Source organism: Seriola aureovittata, chromosome 8, assembly GCF_021018895.1.
Source record: "Seriola aureovittata isolate HTS-2021-v1 ecotype China chromosome 8, ASM2101889v1, whole genome shotgun sequence".
In the NCBI taxonomy this organism is placed as follows: domain Eukaryota; kingdom Metazoa; phylum Chordata; class Actinopteri; order Carangiformes; family Carangidae; genus Seriola; species Seriola aureovittata.
This window is the reverse complement of record NC_079371.1, coordinates 6,799,236-6,818,599: the sequence shown is the minus strand read 5'-3', so window position 1 is coordinate 6,818,599 and position 19,364 is coordinate 6,799,236. Positions and strand designations below refer to the sequence as shown.

General features: G+C 39.7%; 1 protein-coding gene across 1 annotated transcript in view; it reads left to right on the top strand.

Annotated features, from left to right (window-relative positions):
* glra4a (glycine receptor, alpha 4a) overlaps nucleotides 1–14,897 on the top strand; it is a 44,378-nt gene extending 29,481 nt beyond the window's left edge. The window contains exons 4-9 of the mRNA XM_056382116.1: nucleotides 263–486; nucleotides 1,593–1,675; nucleotides 5,103–5,240; nucleotides 5,588–5,802; nucleotides 8,489–8,638; nucleotides 13,815–14,897. Of these exons, the coding sequence (XP_056238091.1) occupies nucleotides 263–486; nucleotides 1,593–1,675; nucleotides 5,103–5,240; nucleotides 5,588–5,802; nucleotides 8,489–8,638; nucleotides 13,815–14,105 (1,101 nt within the window). The 3' untranslated portion in view covers nucleotides 14,106–14,897. The remainder of the gene's footprint in view (nucleotides 1–262; nucleotides 487–1,592; nucleotides 1,676–5,102; nucleotides 5,241–5,587; nucleotides 5,803–8,488; nucleotides 8,639–13,814) is intronic.
* The last annotated feature ends 4,467 nt before the right edge of the window (nucleotides 14,898–19,364 follow it).

Here is a 19,364-nt window from a genome sequence, read left to right as displayed (position 1 = left end):
TAGAGGAAATCAATTTTGTATTTTCAAAATTTAAAGTGATACTCCATCTAAATACGGTTACCCTTAAAAGTTTGGTCTTTCATTGAGTACAATGAATTGTTCATCTCAGTCACAATGGATTCCAATAGTGACCAGTATCAGACCATTCCCAGAAGCATCTCAAATCACTACAGCAGAATGAGCCACTCCTAAGCTCTCCCATCTGTACCACAAACTGCACTGATGATATATTTTCCATTAACTAGCCTGAGTTCTTCCACAGGACTACAGGCTCAATGTATTTCTACGGCAAAACTGGAATGACCCTCGTCTGGCATACAGCGAATACCCAGATGACTCCCTTGATCTGGATCCATCCATGTTGGACTCTATCTGGAAACCTGATTTATTCTTTGCAAACGAGAAAGGAGCCAATTTCCACGAGGTCACCACTGATAACAAGCTGCTACGGATTTTCCAAGATGGCAGCGTTTTGTATAGCATCAGGTAACTAAAAGATAATTCTCCTGAAATTTAAAGATTGCATCCACTGAGTGCTGGTTTGGCCAGTCAGAGAATGACATCAGGGGCTTAATCGAGGGCTCAGTTTTGAAACGGAAATGTTGCTGCAGAATAATTGCTCTGCCATATTCAGATTATTTTTGTCTTATAGGGAGGATACCACTAAATACACACGATGAAATACAATGAGTGCAAATTCCTTGTTGCCAGCAATTAAAATGCACATTTCAGGGATGAAAGCATGTGCAACACAAATATTTATGTTTTAATACAGTATGATTTTATCATTTTTCTGTGTTTGCTTGAGAAGTTGTAACAGCTTTGGGAAGTGGGAGAGATGAACAACACACTTCTCCAGTGTACCCATAATAAGAGTATTGCAAATACAGATAATCAACGCTTCATTCCACTGACTTACTGCATCCTCCAGATTGGCTTATAAACTATGTTCCGCAATTACGGATCAAACATCTTTCTGTGCATGTGCACTAAATACATGACACTATTTAGGCAATGTTGGGAGAGTCAATCACTAGGGTGTTTATAGTTTGTTCTTCGTGTTGTGAAAAAGATATTGTGTCATCATAACACAGTAGCAAATGGATCCCTGTGTGTATAGTGCTGGCGGCTCTTGTCTCGCCTTTGGGCGATGCATTACAGCAGGTAATTACACAGCTTTCCTCCAGACAGACTCACAAATAGCTCTCTCTCTCTCTCTCCTCTGAGGATTCATGAAGGCTTAATGCATCCACACCACAACAAAAAATCATATGGGTGCCTACACCAATTACTTTGGCATTACTGTGGTGCAATGAGTAATCAAATGGCAGTAACGATAGATGTTTTCTCCAATCTACTGTTGGATAGTAAAATGTGTGTTACTTTTTTTCCTATTTGGTCGATTTCAATGCACTGAACATTATCATACAGACTCTTGTTTCATAATTTGCAATGGAAAGCAGCTTGGCACTGATTTATTTCACTGTTAATCTATCATTTTTCCTTGTGTTTAGTGTCTTCTCTTGAACCCCTTTTGTGCCTTTTGACATTCCCAATGGCTCCTTTTCTCTTTTCCAATCTGTCTATCTCAGGCTGACTCTTACCCTGTCCTGCCCTATGGACTTGAAGAATTTCCCAATGGATATTCAGACCTGTACCATGCAGCTTGAAAGCTGTGAGTCTTCTCTTCTTCTGCTTCCTTTTTTTCCCCTCACTTACCTCCTCATTTCCTTCTTTTGTACCTTTTGCCTGGCTTATAAATTGCCCAAACTTGTTATATTCCAAGAGACACAAACTGTATCATCCCAATTATTTGTCTCATTACTAGGCTTATATTCAAAGTTCATTTAGAAAATGCTTCCCTTGTGTTTTATAATTGCATCCCATGTTTTTGTGGTTATCTATTAATGATATGGGTAATGTGACTGCTACCATCAAGCTAGTCAGTCATCAATGTACTGTGGTGCTAACGTTAACATTAGCATGTCAGGCTTAGCACGCCTGACTTCCAAGGCTTGGGGTATTTCATACTACATTGTTTTATGCAGTTACAGGTTGCATTTAAAAAAAAATATATATATATTCATGACAAGCACATCCAGTGTATTTCCTCACTCTGGAAGCCAGTCTCAGATGCTATATTGTCAAAATGCAGGGTAATGTTAGTGACTCTTTTTGCTTGAGACATGTAGCTTTATCCTTTTAGCACAGTATTATGTATGTATCAAGCACATATCACCCCCTTGTAGGGGTTTTTGTTTTAAAAACAATTCAACTGTAAATGTTGAGTCATCTGGAGACAACATCCAACTCACCAAGCTAATGTCACCTTGATTAGCCAGCTAGCTGTAGCTGATCTGCTAGAGACTGCTGTCATTTGAGCTGGTAAAATTGATGGTTGCAGACAACAAATGAGACATCTGCTTATGTCAACCACTGTCTGAAATCAATGACAAGTTGTTTCAATAATTACTAAGAATTTGAAATGGTTAATCTACCACTGTTATCACTGTAAACTGCACAAGTACTGCGCGAGAGTGTAAAGCTTGACCGGTGTAGCAACAGAAAGGTGTGGTGGGGCTTAGCAAATGGTCAGTTGTTGTTTTTTTTGTTTGTTTTTTTTTAAAACTTGTTCACATTTTCTGTACATTTATTAAAAATATAGAGTTCTAGAAATGTATTAAATGAATTTTAAACCTTTTAAAATGCTATTACAGTGATAAAACATTGGGTAGGAATAACATTATCCCCTTTCAGTCCTCCCTTGCCTTTAGCAGAGATAGTATCTGCCCTCATAAAACCAATTTCCAGGATATAAATAATGAAACTTTAATTTTGTGTCCCTTTTATTATATGTGACCCACCCCTTGTGCCTAGAGGTGACCTAATTTCCCATCATCGGGACAAAAGAATTTAAGCCTAGCAAAAGGGAGAAAACAGACAGAGCACTCATACAATGAAGTCACTGCCCCTTTTCAGAAGCATTGCTCACAAAGAAATAAGTCCGCCTGAATGGTGGTATCACTACCTGCATCCTTATCTGATTCAATAAGAACAATAGGTATTGGTTTGTGTAGAGCTAGAACTCTCTCTCTGTACAGGAGGCAGCATGATTTATTTCTGCAAATTAACACAGGGACAAGCGATAAAAAAAATCCAATGAATAGTGAAGATATATGTCAGCCAGCATAAAAACAAAAATATAAAGATATTTTACCCTTTAGCAGCATGAGATGGGGAGACTTTCAGGCAAACAGATGTGTAGCTGTGTGTGTGTATAAGTTTGTGTTTGGGTAAGTGTATCTTGTCACACTGCCATTAGAGGAGATGTAATCATTTCTGATTAAAGGCCTGGTGGGTGAGGATACTTGGCCTTGTGTTGACAAGTGCTGGTACACCACCCAAGGGTGTGATCACCTTGGCTAGAGCTCGATGTTAAGAGGACATTATAGGTTTTACTGCCACTACTGGAGCTGTGGCAACACCGTCTGTTCAACATGAGAAAGAGAGAAAGAGGAGGGTGATGAAAAAGACGAGAGTTATCTTTGGGGTTTGAAAGAGCCAAGGCCAATCTTCTTTTCTGGCCTTTCATGCCACGGGCTTATATAGACATATAAATAGATTCTGCCTTATTCTGACACATCAAAGCCCCATATATGCAGCTTATACCACTTCACTTTGCCTTGAGCGATTAGTGTCCAGTAACCTCAAATCCACTTCATAACTTGCACTATAAGTGAAAAAAGCAAGACTTAAGACTGCAAATCTGAAGCACAACGGACATTATGATAGGGGCTATCATTAGGTGAACTGCCTCTTTACATGAAAAGGGAGATGACATGTGACTAACAGTCATTACTCTACTTTGCTGAGATACTACTTTGCTGTTCTGTCTCATAAATTTCATTATTATTGCACCTTGAACACTATTGTCAGTAGAGTTTTAACGCCTCTTAGCTGTAGCTGGTGGAAGAAAAGGAGACCATTTCATTATCTTTTAAAGAATTGGTATTCCCCTTGCTTGTTACGGCAGGGTGTGTGAATGACAGTGAATTCTCCCCATGAACAAGATAAGCGTGTTTGAGTAGTGTTGTTTTTCAGGCGTGTGGTACGGGATAGGGTATAACATCTTGAATAATTGATGTCTTTGTAGCTCAGTCCCTAAAGGGTCCCAGTAGACATCAGTATTATTCAGATGTGTGAGGAATTCTGTGTTGTTGTTGTTGTTGTTGTTGTTGTTGTTGTTGTTGTTGTTGTTGTTTTTGCATGCATTTTTAATACACCTGTAATCAGGCAGCTGTGAGGAGTGCAGCCCTGAAAGAGATCATGCAAATCAACAGCGGATCTGTGCGTTTGTGTTTCTGAGTGGCGATTTTCTAAATGCTTCAGTAGTTGTATATTCACTTGCAAACACAACTGATGTATTCCATTATATTGCATATGATATTGTACGCTTTTATCAGTGCAGCCACATGCAGTGCATTAACAGGATTACACACACTAATACGCTCAGTGTTAGTGAACACATGCAGCATATCTCCACCGTCCTAAGCAGATATGCTCCTCATGTCCCTCCCCCCGCCTTTTTTTTTTTTTTAACTCTGTAACCTTCAAGCAACCACAACAGCACGAATGTAGCTATGGTGTGTGACCTTTACTGTGACAAACATGATGGCAGAGGGTAGCTTGTTGCTGGACAGATGGGCAGAGGGCCTTTACATCACCAGTCTTCCAAGTTTCATCCTCCCGCTCTCCAAGTCTCATTAGCCAAGGTTTCTGATGTTACTATGGAATAAAATCTGTGCCTCAGAAACAGATCCCAGTGAAAAATGAGGTTAAGGAGGAGGGAGGGGAGGGGGTGAGGATCACAGCAATAGTGATAATAAGGATATGAATTTTTAACAGCTAGTGCAGCATATTACTTGACTTTCAGCAATGTATCAAAATCTAAACAGCTTTGTCTTTGTTATTTTTGTACTGAATACAAAGCAAGCGGAAATATGCTATACTCCATGACAGTTGCAAAGCCTCATTTCTCACTATATCTCCCTTATTTAGATGTCTTCTCTCTCCTCTTTATCTGCTCTGTTCTCGTTTCACAGTTGGTTACACCATGAATGACTTGATCTTTGAGTGGCTGTCTGACAACCCTGTTCAGGTGGCTGATGATCTCACCCTCCCACAGTTTGTGCTAAAAGAGGAGAAGGATCTGGGCTACTGCACAAAGCATTATAACACAGGTACATTATGAATTCCATTTAAAGTGTTGAGAAACCAGTGACCTCATGCTAAAAAGGCAAATTGTAATTGAGCGCTTCAACTGATTTCTTCTTCAGAAAAGGTCTGTTAAATGAACAAGACGTAAAAGCAGAAATTCAGCTGATTGAAAACAGGTTCAAGAATATTATACATATTTATTCTTGTTGGGATTTTACCTATGACTTGTAAGGTTAAAAGGACAGTTGCTTTTACCAAAATTTCTTCTCTGCAAATATTATATTTATCTTACATGTACTTTATATTCTACTACTCCAACAGCGTAATTGAAGAAAAACACAACTGCTTGTACTATGTCATGTGTCTGCAGGTAAATTCACCTGTATTGAGGTGAAGTTCCACCTGGAGCGTCAAATGGGCTACTATTTGATCCAGATGTACATCCCTTCCCTCCTCATTGTTATCCTGTCATGGGTATCTTTCTGGATAAACATGGATGCTGCACCTGCCAGAGTTGGTCTGGGCATCACCACTGTGCTGACGATGACCACACAGAGCTCTGGTTCCAGAGCCTCACTGCCCAAGGTGAGTCTGGAGACTCCTGCTTGTATGTACATAGTGGCAGGTTTATTGTTTGCTGCAGGCTGACTCTTTACTGAGCAAAGTGATCAGCAAGAACACAAAAGGTGCAGGGGGTGAGTCAGGGCTACAGACTTTTTCATCTATGTGTTTTTCCAATTTTGTGGGATGTTTGAAAATGACATTGGGCTACTTTAGATGTTTTGCTTATGTCTGAAAATCAGTTAAACACAAAGAAAGTGTAAGCTCTCTGATACTGAGCTTAAAATATGCTCTTCTTACTACAAGAAACAAGTATATATGAAAGAAAACAGCTTTACATAATGCTCATAATCAGCTCAATAAGAAGGTCAGTGACTAAATAAAAAAAGTGTAGTAAACGTAGCATGGCCTGAGTTGGAAACCTGTAGACTATTCTGACATTTTGCCCTGATATATCCCCCAAAAACTGTTGCATGATTTAGAAAGGCTATTTCCTTTTGTGCCTGATATTTCCTGACATGTTGACAAGGCAGACACAAATGCCCCATGAAACAAGTGACAGACACACAAATGTTTTTTGTTACCATCAATTGCAAAAAGGTATATTGGTTGTGTCCTCCAAAGTAAAAGAGGCATTTCAAGGAACAGGACGATCTGTTAGGGCGCATTTAGTCATGACATGCTGACTTTGCATGAGGCAGGTCCTGATTCACAACAAAGCTAGAGACTAATTAGAGAGGATACAACAGCCAGGTGAGGCGAGGACACTGGGCTCCATGTGAAAGACGTGCAGGGCACATCTACCCGGCAGAGGTGGGCACACTGTACCCGCAGAGAAAACACAGGAAGAGGCGAAAGGAACAGAGGAGAGACATCTACCATCACAGTGCCAAGTACTTGTTTCTGATTGGCTGACAGGTGTCCATTAAAATGTGTTTTACGATACCTTGATGAGAGCCGGTGTTCTAAATCACTGCACAAGGATTATTAGATTGTAGGTAACCATAGCAACAGTTCTTCTGCCTCATACTAGGTTACCAGTTGACTCTCACTGGTGGTTGCAGATTTTGCCTGCATGTTGACCCTGAGTAGAATTTTTATAAACTTTAACACAAAAAGCTGTGCTGCGTTTTTCAGGAACGTCCTGTTTGCATTCACACAGTTACACACATTTCCACCTGGAAGCTGCCCAGTATAATCACAGTGCTCAGAACCACTCTCTTGTTCACTCTTTCACAATGACACTCAATTTGTCATTTTGCATCTTCACTGACAGCTCCAGAGTCACGCAGCTGTAATTTTCATATCTATAAAATGCAGCATGTTGTATTCTGGGATTGTTAGAAGAAACTAGTGTAAATACCATGGACACTTTGTGTCCCGTTTGTCTGCGGGTCAAACTGGAGAGCTTCCGGGCACAAGCCTGATTTTGTGGTGGCCTATAACCTTTAAGCCAATTGATCCCAAAGCTTTAGGCTTGTGATCCCTTAAAACGAAGAGATGTGAGCACCTCTGTCACAGGATCTGGCCTAAACGTAGATGTAAGTTATTCCCTCCAGAATTGTTGTAGCCATGATAAACTTTCATACTTTAGCAAAGCACCAGGGTTTGAACTTTGTGTGTTTCTCAAGCATTTATAATCAAGATAAGCCTAGGCCCTGCTATAATGTATATAAATACTACTAATATACACAAACATTTTACAGTACCAAAAAGTGTTACACCAGAAAAATACAGTAAATGTGCGTGTTCACTGTAATTATATCAAATACAGTCCTGTGTTAAAAACGTTGTGCCTCTATTTGTGAAACAAATCGTAGGTGATCGTGTCAGAAAGACGTCTGTGGTCATTTCTGAGGTGGTAGTTTGTGGTGTTGTTGTATTTCACCTTCTACGTATTTGCATACACACGGAGGAATAAAAGTATTCCAAAGAATTAACAATATTATACAGAGCATATAGTCCTTATTTTAAAAACCTCAAATGAATTGACACAGAAATTTGTTTTCATAACTCTATATTTAGATTTTTGGTAGTTGGGCTATCTTATTGTTTACATGTGGTTTTCTAGTGGCTATTTCCTCTTTGAGCAATAGTAGTCACAGGTGTCCTTTCATGGGTTAATCATGAAAGGAAGGGATAGATAATACAAGTATTTCACACAATAAATTAAATTAAGATTGTTAGAAAGCCTAGTGAGTAGGTGTTAAGTGGTATTTTGACACAGTGAAAAAAAGACAAAGATGTGTGACAGCTGGAGTATGAGACTAATGCAGTGGAAGTGTTGATTAAAACATGGTTGAGGTGTTTCCAGTGTCCACAGGAGGTAACAGTTTGTACCCAACTGATGTGTCATTTCCTGCTTCCCCCCGCCCCATGTCTCTGCATGTATCTGTAACAGTCAGAACTGCTGCTCAATTGAGTGGAGTTTCCACACTTAGCTTGTTCAATGTGCATTACTGATGTGTTGTGACACATCTTCTCTCATGAACGACAGCCAGGGCTCTCCCCAAGTCTTAGTAGTGACCTGTCCCATGGCTATGTGTCAACTGCCCACATCCCACTGACTCATTGCAATTGTAGGCCATGCCAAAGATGTGTGTCATTACATGCCAGAGCTGAGGAATGGGTAGATTGTGAACAAGCCACAGATTATCCATCAGCCTCATTGACTGGCTATTGATGACTCTGTGACCTTGCCTCTTCCCAGGTGTCCTATGTAAAGGCCATTGACATTTGGATGGCAGTGTGTCTTCTGTTCGTGTTTGCTGCCCTGCTGGAGTATGCAGCTGTCAACTTTGTCTCAAGGCAACACAAGGAGTTCATCAGATTGAGGAAAAAGCAACGACAGCAAAGAATAGTAAGTGGAAATCACACACGCACGCTCTCAGGCTAAAGCATGCTTCAACAAGGAAAAACATGCACATACACACTGTCACACATTGTAGCAGATTCTAAGAACTAAGCCACACACACACACACACACACACACACACATACACACAGTCCTTGTCAGCCCCTATAACACTGCCTTATGCATCTTGTTATTGTGGGACGCTGTATATTCAGGAACTGACAACATCAACACGCTACAGCTGGCTGTCATATTACATGAGGAAGATCTGCTCATTTCAGTTCAGCTTGTTTCCATGGTGAGCACTGACCTGTGAAGAACCTTTATGATCCTTCCCCTCTGTCATTTGACACAGCAGCAGCCTCTTGATAAACCCCCAGGGAATGGGATACCCCAACGCTCCTGGAAGCACCCTGGTTAACATATTTGTATGTTCTGACCTGTTGTGGGCAGTGTGAGAGACTGCCTTGTCATTGCCTGTCATAACTATTTGATTTTGATGGATTCATTAACTATCTAATAAGTGCTAATCAGATAACTGTATTTTTTATTATCATTTTTACAGGTCCCCTCTAATACCTATAAATCATTGTAAACTGTTTCTCGATAATATGTCCTAACAAGGCATGCTTATAGCCATAGTTTGAAACTTTGGAAAATATGCTTATCTGTGCCATTTGTGTTTGGGTTTCTAGATGTTAAAAAAAACAAACAAACAAAAAAAAAAAAAAACTGTATCTATACATCCCCCTCTCACATAACTTCAGGGAGGAATAAGTAATAAAGTTTGACCACAGACTCTAAGGAAAAGAGCTGCAAACCATCCCAACCAAAATCCGGTAATTAACAAATTAACATTTACAACTCAAGATTTCATGGGTTATTGTACTGTTAGACCATTTATGAATTACTTACAAAGATTTATAACTGTGGGTCTGAGTGCTTATTTCAGTGACAAAGCAATTGCTTTATATTAATGGCTTGCTTAACTTTCCAATAAGGAATTGGACCTGCAGTTATGAAGGAAATGTTAATGAGACATTAATTAAGGGTCATGGGTTTTCATTTTCTAATAATACATAGTAAAATGTCTGTAGATATAAATGTTATTAAGTTAATATTAAATGGATGTCCAGATTCTCTGTGCAGAAGGCAAATTGTGGCAGCATCTTCCTGATGTTGACAAAAAAGATAAAACAAGTAAAGTTGGAAGAGGAAAGACAAAAGCCGAAGGGATTTCACACCTCAACAGTTTGTTCTGATTAATGCTTATGAGTGGTCTATAAAGCATTAATACATGATTTATTAACATTAATAAAATCAATACTTGATCTTATTAGTAAGTGGTATCTTTGTTTTTTGGACCCAAACATTTGCCTGCTAAATTGTTGGATCTATCTTGAATGAAGATTATCAAGGCGACCAGCTTGTAAGGTTGACAAATAAACCCATTTGCCAAGAAGTGAGAGGCCTTCTGTGACAGAGAGGTTACTCTCAAGAGAAACAGATGAGATGTCTTGAAAATCCCATTAAAACAGTTCAGAGACTGGGCAGCCTCACAGACTCATGGCAAAGTTCCCTGTAAAGGCAGAAGAGTCCAGCAGATTTACTGGGCAGTCTGCCCTGCTGCGTCGATACAGCAGAGAGAAAATGATGGTCTGTGGAGGAAAGGACTTCCCTTGTCCACATCAGCAGCACAATTACTCCCACTGAGGAGTATGAGGTCGCAAACCATCCATCTAAGAGGTATTGACGCATGACCCGATGTGTTTTACTAGAAAGAGTCTGGGAATCTGATGGAGTGTACAAATCCCAGACTGACCAGGCTTAATCAATGCACTTTTCCAGCCTTGTCTTTGGCTTAGAAAGCACGAGAGAAACAACTACAATGGGTGTTGTATACCCACACAGCCTTCAAAACTACAAAAAAATAATAAATAGATCTGTAACTCCATTTATAGTCTTCACAGAAATAACTTGAAGAAGCTCCTTGAGGTTTCTTTCGTCTTCAAAGCCAGTTCTCTAAACTAACAAACAGTGGCAGATAATGTCCTGTACTATCACACTCACAGTGCCTCTTTAATTAAAGGCTGAGAACGTCTGCTTGAGTTTGTTGCTTGGATTTGAAGTTTGCATCTTTAATGACTTTATTTTTGGCATGGCACAGGTAATTTGTCTTTTCTTTCTTTTTTTTTTTACTATTTAAATGAGGCAGAGGGAATTATTGTTTCCTCCAAATATACAAAACAAAATACACTAACCACCAAGGAATTTCTCTTACAAGAGTTTTCATACTTGTTTTACATCAAAAGATGAAATGAAAATGAGCAATAACTGTTATTTCAATGCATCTACCTTCCTTTTCTATGGAGGTGTTTGACAGTCAGCCTGGAAGTGTTGAGTCTTTGCGGAAAGCGAATGACACCCCCGGTAACAACTCAACCTACAGGAATCTGAATCAGCACTGCAGCGCCTGTGCCAGGGTAAAAATTTACCCCCGTGTCAACCCTGACCTTCAAACCTAATTTTTGTCCCTGCCTCCGGCCTCCCAAATTGATTGTGTTGTGCAACTTTCACCTCAAACCTGACTTTATCCTGGCATCTCTCCCACAAACAACCAAACCCGCTTTATGCTGATCTCACCCCGTCTCTATGACCCTCTCTTTCAGACCCGCCTGCCCCTTTGTACCAACATTACAAACTTGCCCTTTAGTCTTTCCCAATGTGTGACCTGTTTTTAACGCCGATTTAAATTGATCATAAATTTCTTCCTCTTCTCTCCTTGTTCTTAAATTTGCCATCACTGTTGGCATTTACTAGAAGGCAGAGCTATTGTTTTGTTTGTAACATTTTGGGACATCGGTTGATATGCCTTAATGAAAGGTGTTAGATGAGAAGTTTGATACTTAATACTAGCTTAGCATAAAAACTAGAAACTAGCTAGAAAGCTAGCTAAACAAAATCCATCTACAGCAATCTCAAAAACTCACGAATTAACCGGTTATATATCTAATTTCTTTGATTCATACAAAAACCTATAAAAAAGGTGTTACCATCTGACGGAGTTCTACATGATTCCCCCTATTTCCAGTATTCATGCTAAGCTAACTAACTGCTGCCTGAAGCCTCATATTTACCAGATGGACAAGAAAGTGGTCTCGATCTTCTCATCGAATTCTCAGCATGAAAGCAAATGAGTGTATTTACCAACATGTCAAACTGTTCCTTTGAGTTTTCAGTTCTTTTAGTTGTGTTTGCATTAGACTTAATTTACTGCCTACAAAAAGGAAAAACACAGATTCTCACCAATCACTCACTGAAAACAACCATTTTCACAGCACAGAATACAATGTGATAATCAGGGCTAGTCGCAACTGATCTTATGCCAACAAATCACAAAGTGTGCGGTTGCTGTTGAGCGCACAGACTTAAAACAATGAGCACCTATTATCTTTAGCGAAATGCACCATTAGACTTTCGCACATGATGTACTGTATCGTTTAGGAAAGAGTAGGAGGGATAATTAAGATGTGCTAGAAGAGCTACAGCTCCCCATCCCCCCGTCGTACGCTGTAATTTGTCATTGGGGCAACAGATAGCACACACGGAGTTAGTCACACCCAGACATTTGTAAGATGGAGGAAGTTTACAGTAAATGAAGGTAGCAGCTTCGCCTTCAGCTAAACAGTGAAGGTGCAAAAAAAGGGCAGCTGGCAGAGATCAAAAAGGTAGGGAAAGTTTTTAAAGGACTAAATGAATATACTGTGCAAGAGAAATGTAACACTAAGAGACAGGTGTGAAATACATTAGTAGCATTGGACCTTTGACAGGAGCTGGTAGTGTCTCACAGCCAAGTCTGCCCCCCCCCCCCCCCCCCCAGCACTGGGATGCAAAGTTCAGCAGAGAGCTGCCAGGGTCAGTGAAAGAGGAACAGAGAGAGAAGGAAGGGGACACAGGGATCAGAGCTTTCAGGGCACTTCACACTGACTACTAATCATCCAATTTAGATCCCACATCTTCACTTTCCCCTGCTAAAGTGAATCTCTCAAAGTGTCAGAAGGCTGTCAGAGTTAAGCTGCATGTCTATTAATATTCTCTTCAGAGGGCGGGAACGGTGTCTCATTCACTGTAAGAAAGTGCCCCACCATTCATCAAAGCATAATACCAAGTGCAATTTTTTTTTTTTTTTTGGTGGGGTTTAGATCATGACTTTTTATTAATAGGCATTATGAAAAGTCTATCATTCTGCAACTTGAAAGGAGAGATGGAGGGTAATTTTTTGATTAACTTTCAGAATTATAATTTCTTTCTTCCTTTTAATGAAGATGCCCTCCAATTCCCCTCTTTGTGTTGTAGAAACTTCAAAAAGCTTAATTGATTAGAGGAAGTTTATCTGAGGCTAGTGCCTGTTTAAGCCCCCTTCATGGGCCTCTCATGTGTTGCTATTACATACGTAGTAAGCAGCGGTTTAATACATGAAAATGTCTGAACAACCCAGACGGTTGCTCAGCAAAAAGACTTCAATATGTTTCAAGTTATGATGACAGTAACCGAAAATAGCTTAAGTTTACAGTGTGAATCAAAATGTAATATTTTGATCAGTTATGTTACATTTGTCTCCAGTTATTGTAGTTTGTATTATTTTTTAAATTAATACAAAAGATATTTTGCTTGTGCTGTACACCAAGAGATGCTGCCTGGATTAGAAAATACAGTCCTATACGGAGAAACAAAACAAAAAAGACCTTTTTATTATTGTGCAGCAGACAGAATATGATTTTCATTCAGATGGTTATGAGTCTCTGAGGATTTTGGAAATACTATCAGAGCAGCAGTAAGGTGTTTGGTAATGAACATCTGACTTTTTCCCCAAACATTTCTGTGTTCATTTTAAGAAAAAAATATTTGCGTCACACACGAGAGGCCCAAACTGGGAGGCACCCGTTTTGCACACAATCACTGACAAATCATTTACTGTATCAGAACATGTTCCTTTCTAAGGGTGGCCTATGGTTTTTTTTCTGCAGATGTCCTTAATCTGTTGCACTATGCTACCCTTTTGTGCTGCTACACCCCAAACGCATTTGGGAATAAGCCACCAAAAGGAAATGTGAAAAGCTGTAAGCTAATACTTGTTGACAGCGAGAGGCCAATCTGTTTTTCCGTATGCTTGACTCCACAGGAGGAGGAACTGATGAGGGAGAGCCGTGGTTTTTACTTCCGGGGTTATGGACTTGGTCACTGCCTGCAGACCAAGGATGGTGCCGCTGTGGAAGGCGCCACTGTGTTCGCCCCCCCACCTCCAGTTACCCTGTACGATGGAGAGGTACTTCACAAGCGTTTTGTGGACCGGGCCAAGCGCATTGACACCATATCCAGAGCCGTCTTTCCCTTGAGCTTCCTCATATTCAACATCTTCTACTGGGTCACCTACAAAGTGCTGCGACACGAAGACATCCATGCAAATTTGTAAAAGGCTCTCTGATAACAACAGATGCTACATTTTAGTTATTTGTTTTTCTCTCAGAACCAAAACTGCCCGTCAGATCTACATTACAATGAGGAAATGCGGCAAGAGGCAGATCTGCTTCTTAAAACCACTGCTAAAAAAAAAAAAAAAACTTTGTGCTCAGGTGCGTCTTCAGGATCTCAGAAGAAGAGGAAAGACGAGGTCAAGCTGCGAGGATTCAGGCTGCTGTTGTTTGTGGTTGGCCTCTGTATCCGTCTAGGTTCGATTTGTCCAGATTACAACAGAGACAAAACACTGCTGGCACTCGTGACGTTTGTTTGAGATGAGGAGAGTTCAGAGAAGTCCATTTTGATCCTGGCTGGATGAGATATACTGACTTGAATTTTGACACTACGCATCTCTGAATGTTTTTGAAAATTAAAAAAAGAAATACTGGGATTTTTTATTGCACCTTTAGATTATCAAATGGGTACAAATGGGTTTGGGAGGGGAAAGGGTCTTTATGAATATTCAAGAGGTGGTGATAATTCAGTTTAGCTACTTGTAACAAGAGATTATATATATATCTATAACAGTGTATAAAGTGTATATAAACAAATCTGTTCATTAAACTGCACAAAGCACAAGTATGTATTTCCTTTTGTCTAAATTTAAATAAATTGTTATTCTGCCAGGAAATCAGAAATGATTTTGCTTCTCTTTGGCTTGAAGATTCAGTTGATTGGTTTGAAAAACGACACAGAGGTCACGTGCACAGACATGCTTTTTCAAGTGTATAAGAAATTCACTCACAGATTAACTGCATCACAAGCAATTACTTTTCTATTGGAGACCCCCACCAGCTCCAAATCCCAAGGGAGAAGAACCCTTAAACCGAAGGTGGAAATCAAATTTTACAATCGCAAACGCTGCAGATGCAAAATAAATAATCATTTCTCATCAGTGGTTCCAGCTCTTTGTAAAGTTTTTTTTTTTTTTTTTTTTAAATCACGGCAAATAGTTAGCTGTGAAACCATACACTTTCATAAGTGGGAAAAATCATGGATAAACTTGAAGAAATTGCTATTTCTTTCCCAGTCTCAGGAGTGGCTTTGAAGGTGCGGAGAGCAGGGATGTGGTGAAGCAGGAGCATTTCCAGCAAGGAAGGGTGAATGTTTTTTTTGTTTTTTCTTTTAATGAGAAATCAGAGGGTTGTTTTATCAACTAATGAGTTTGAAAAGGGCTTTGTGTTCCACTGCTAATGACAATGAATTCAAAGAGGCAGCTGGAGCCTTCTGTGCTTTGGTCGGCAATCCTAATCAACTCCACTGTATTTTATGGTTCCCCAGGTAATAAAAGGTAAGTGTGTATGTATGTATCATCTTTTATTTGTTATAGTCGGCATATATTTTTAAATTCTTTGTATTATTTTTTTTTGTTTTTTTTTGTTTGTTTTTTTTGTTTGCTTTTTTGTTTGTTTTATTTTTTTTTAAAAATCAAACTTAGTTGAAATAGGGACCTGGAATTTATATCTTTGCAGATTAGATACAGAAAAAAAAAAGAGGGGGTGACTTATTGCCTCAGATTGCTGAAGGACAGAGTAGTTTGACATATTCACTGAAATGCCCCCGACAGCTTAAGTAGATTTCTTAAACAGAATGTGAGGGCATGCAGAAGTCAAAAATACTGGCTGTAGCCTGTCACTGTCACTGCATCCCCAATCATTTAATCCCATTTTTTGTAAATGCACTTATTTGCTTTGGACTTTGTAAGCCTGGCTAGCCATTTACCCCCGTGTCTAGTGTTTATTCTAACCCAAGCAAACCAACTGCTGGTTGTAGCCTTATACTGAACAGAGGCACGAGAGTGTCAATCTTCTAATCTACCTCCCATGAAGAAAAAAAATGTTTTCTAAAATGTCTAACTATTGCTTGCTTTAAAACCATGTTTAGGACCCCCCTCCCCCATTGATCAAAAGGCCACTGATGAGGACTGATAATAAGAACCAATTCCAGTGTAAACACCCTACATATTCAAAACCTGTGTAAAATGATGTTGCATGAAATTGGTGCAGTTATAAAGCTCATCCGATGCTCCTCACACACACAAGAAAAAGAATCTGATGACAGTATGCAAATGATGATTAGTATCCATTAAACAAAAAGTAAACGCTAACGCTGTCCCACATCCCAAAACAAAAAGCATCATCATTAGTAGTATCATCACTTTAACAACTGTTCTCCCTTCAGTGATAGTACCGTTTCAATCATGATGAGACAAAACAGCACACAGCATATTATAGCAATATAAGAAGCTTTTCTAAATCCACAAACCATGACTGACGCACGCAAAATAGGCCTGTGATTTCTGGCACATAACGCTCCATCGCTTCTTCCAGAAAACAGCGTGTCCCCTCAGAATGTGTATTATTTCGAGGACACGGGAAGACTGATGGATTCCAATAATGCAGGCTCTCAGCTCGGTCGACCGGATTCACGCACTAACTTTCATTACACACAAAAATCCCAAGAGTGTGATGCCTAACAAACATACCCCCACAACTCTCAACCCTCCTCCTGTCACAAAGCGCCTAAAAAGAAACCCACAGCTATCAAACTGGCAGATCTACAGTGTAAAGAAATCCTCCAATGGAAGGATTGTCCTAAATGAGGACATTAAATATTCATTGTTTCAACAGCTTTGCTGTGTGTTGCATTTTATTTGAAGACCCCCCCCCCCCCCCCCCTAAGGAATGCTTTATGTCGATGAATGATGCTTATACATTTAAGTCATCTGATTCTGTATAAATGAACACAGGATGAGCAGGAAAGGAGACTGTGCATTTGATGTAGCTGCTGGTCGTCATGTCCAAGGTGTGCCCTTGCTGTCTCCCATGGGGGTAATCAACATGCTTTCCCCTTCCTCATTTCAGCTGAATGTCAATGGTGCCAGAGCTAAAACTGATGTGTGAGCTTTGAGGGAGCAGCCTGAGACCTGCAATCAATACTGCTGTCCCTTAGAGCACCAGCTTATTTCCCTTTCACACACACACAGACAGACAGACACAGACACACACACACACACACACACACAAAAAAAACATAAAAAAAACACATACACATACGTAGACAAAAAACAATGATACGCCAAAGCATCAGATTTTCACACATAATAAAATTTTATAACAGCAATTAGTGCTACATTGTAGGAGTGTTTATCTGTCAGTGGTTTGCTCTTCTCCTTGGTTGCTTTTTAAATGTTTTTCTGATCACTTTACAAGGAAAACTGTTTCTAATTTCCTTGACATTTGGCTTGCAACTGTAATGTGAAGAGTTTTTTTCTTTCTCTTTTAATAACAAAATAAGGTAACGAATGACTATCGAGAACAACTAGCAGTAGGAGCAACCGTAATAGTAGTCTAAAATTAAAATCTCTGGTACCAAACATTAGAAATATTCCGGCATCTCTAGGGAAGTGCAACCTAGTAAACAACTGCTGGATGAAGAAATGGCAGCCAAAGGGAAAATATTGGTTTCTGTTGACAGTGATGAATTAATGAGACAATGCTACACGTGTCACCTTTAAATATATGAGTGTAAACAGAGGAAAATGCTTGCTCCACACAGTATTATGGATGCAAACCTTGTGAATGTCACCCAGCATGTGGAAACAGATATCCTTGTAAATACACTTTTTTTCTGTGTGGCCACTACCGCACCACCCACTCCACTGCTGAGTGGAATATGCATATAAAAGTATTTACATTGGTCCCATGTTTTACAATTATTGTTTGTATGTTTATACAATTATTATTATTATTAATTTTTATTTATTTATTTTTTTTAAATGGCATTGCCAGCAGTTGCATTTGAACATATGCTCAAAGTTAAAAGGTTCACATCAGCTTCAATGGAACTGTTCGGCACTCTGTCCTGAAAAAGATGTAATGTCTCGGTTCTGATGTGGGTAATAAATATTGAGCAGAGCCACAACAAACTGTAAACAGCGCATGAGAGCAATGTCCAAAACGAAGAAATGGCACATCACTGAAATATGACTTCTCCATTTTCTAAACGCAGTGCATGATGATTTCTATTAGCCAACAGCAACTGCAGGGAAGAGTTGAATAAAAGTGAACTCCACCAGAACCAGCTGGAAGTTCACACCAGAGCAGAAAACATATGCTAGAACTTGTCAGTCATACGGATGAATGTGAAACGAGCAACACAGCAGCGAGAGAAATGTAATTGTGATGAATTGTGTGCAGCACCTCGCGTCCGGGCCTGAATGACACATTACTCAACCACTGACGCTGATACTAACACATATAGTACAGTAAAAGCTTGATAAACATCTCTCAAAAGCCAAGTCATTTCTGTTGCTCAGTGCTCTATTACAAAACTGTTAAAAAAAACAGAGAAGCAATATGAAAGTCATAATCAGTTTGACTGTTTCCTATTTACTTCCAAATGTTCCTTTCAGCATTTACTCCGGAATATTTCTAAATGGAGAAGAGCAGTTACTTCATTGGTGTCACCTCATTTCCAAATGTTAGTGGCTCAAAACCCCAGAGAACTGATGGTGCTTTGAGGTAATAAATAAACAAAGTTTCAAATCAAACATGGCGGCTCCTGCTGCCGAGGTTTCAAATATTCCGCTGGATTTCTTCAGGCCACCTTCAAGCTCTGTCGGCACCTTCTGCACATGCAACACACCTCTACCAGGTAACTCTTTAACATCAGTTAACATTGGCAAAGACAAAAGTAAGCAAACAGGATGCTGAGAGGAGTTGACTAGTATTCCCTCTTTGCATGAGTCAAGAAGGTGAATGCAGCATTGATGCACCACAGCAGTTAGATCTTTCAAAGAAGGTCAGGTAGGGATCCAGGCTGTTTAATTTATAACCCTTTTCCAACTTGAATCATATCCAGTCAAGTCAGTGTGTCTTCTTGTTTTTTTTCATCTTGTCCAATCTCAATAATGAAATCAAGAAAATGTGCATCTTCAAGTGAGATGCTTTCAAGAACACGGGAGAGAGAACATCCATTTCAAGCAGCACTGAAAAACTCATCCTCGTGCATAGTTGTGCAGAAAATCCCATGTGGATTCATTTTCACTAATCCCTCGCTGCGTCTCTACTATAATTCCAACATCTGAGAGAAGCCCTACAGCTGGGAACTCTGCAGCTCGAGGTTTACGTGGATAATGGTCATAGACACATATGCGCACTGCATTTCCTTTGTGTGCAAACAGGAGAAACAAGGAATTAGTCCCATCCCAATC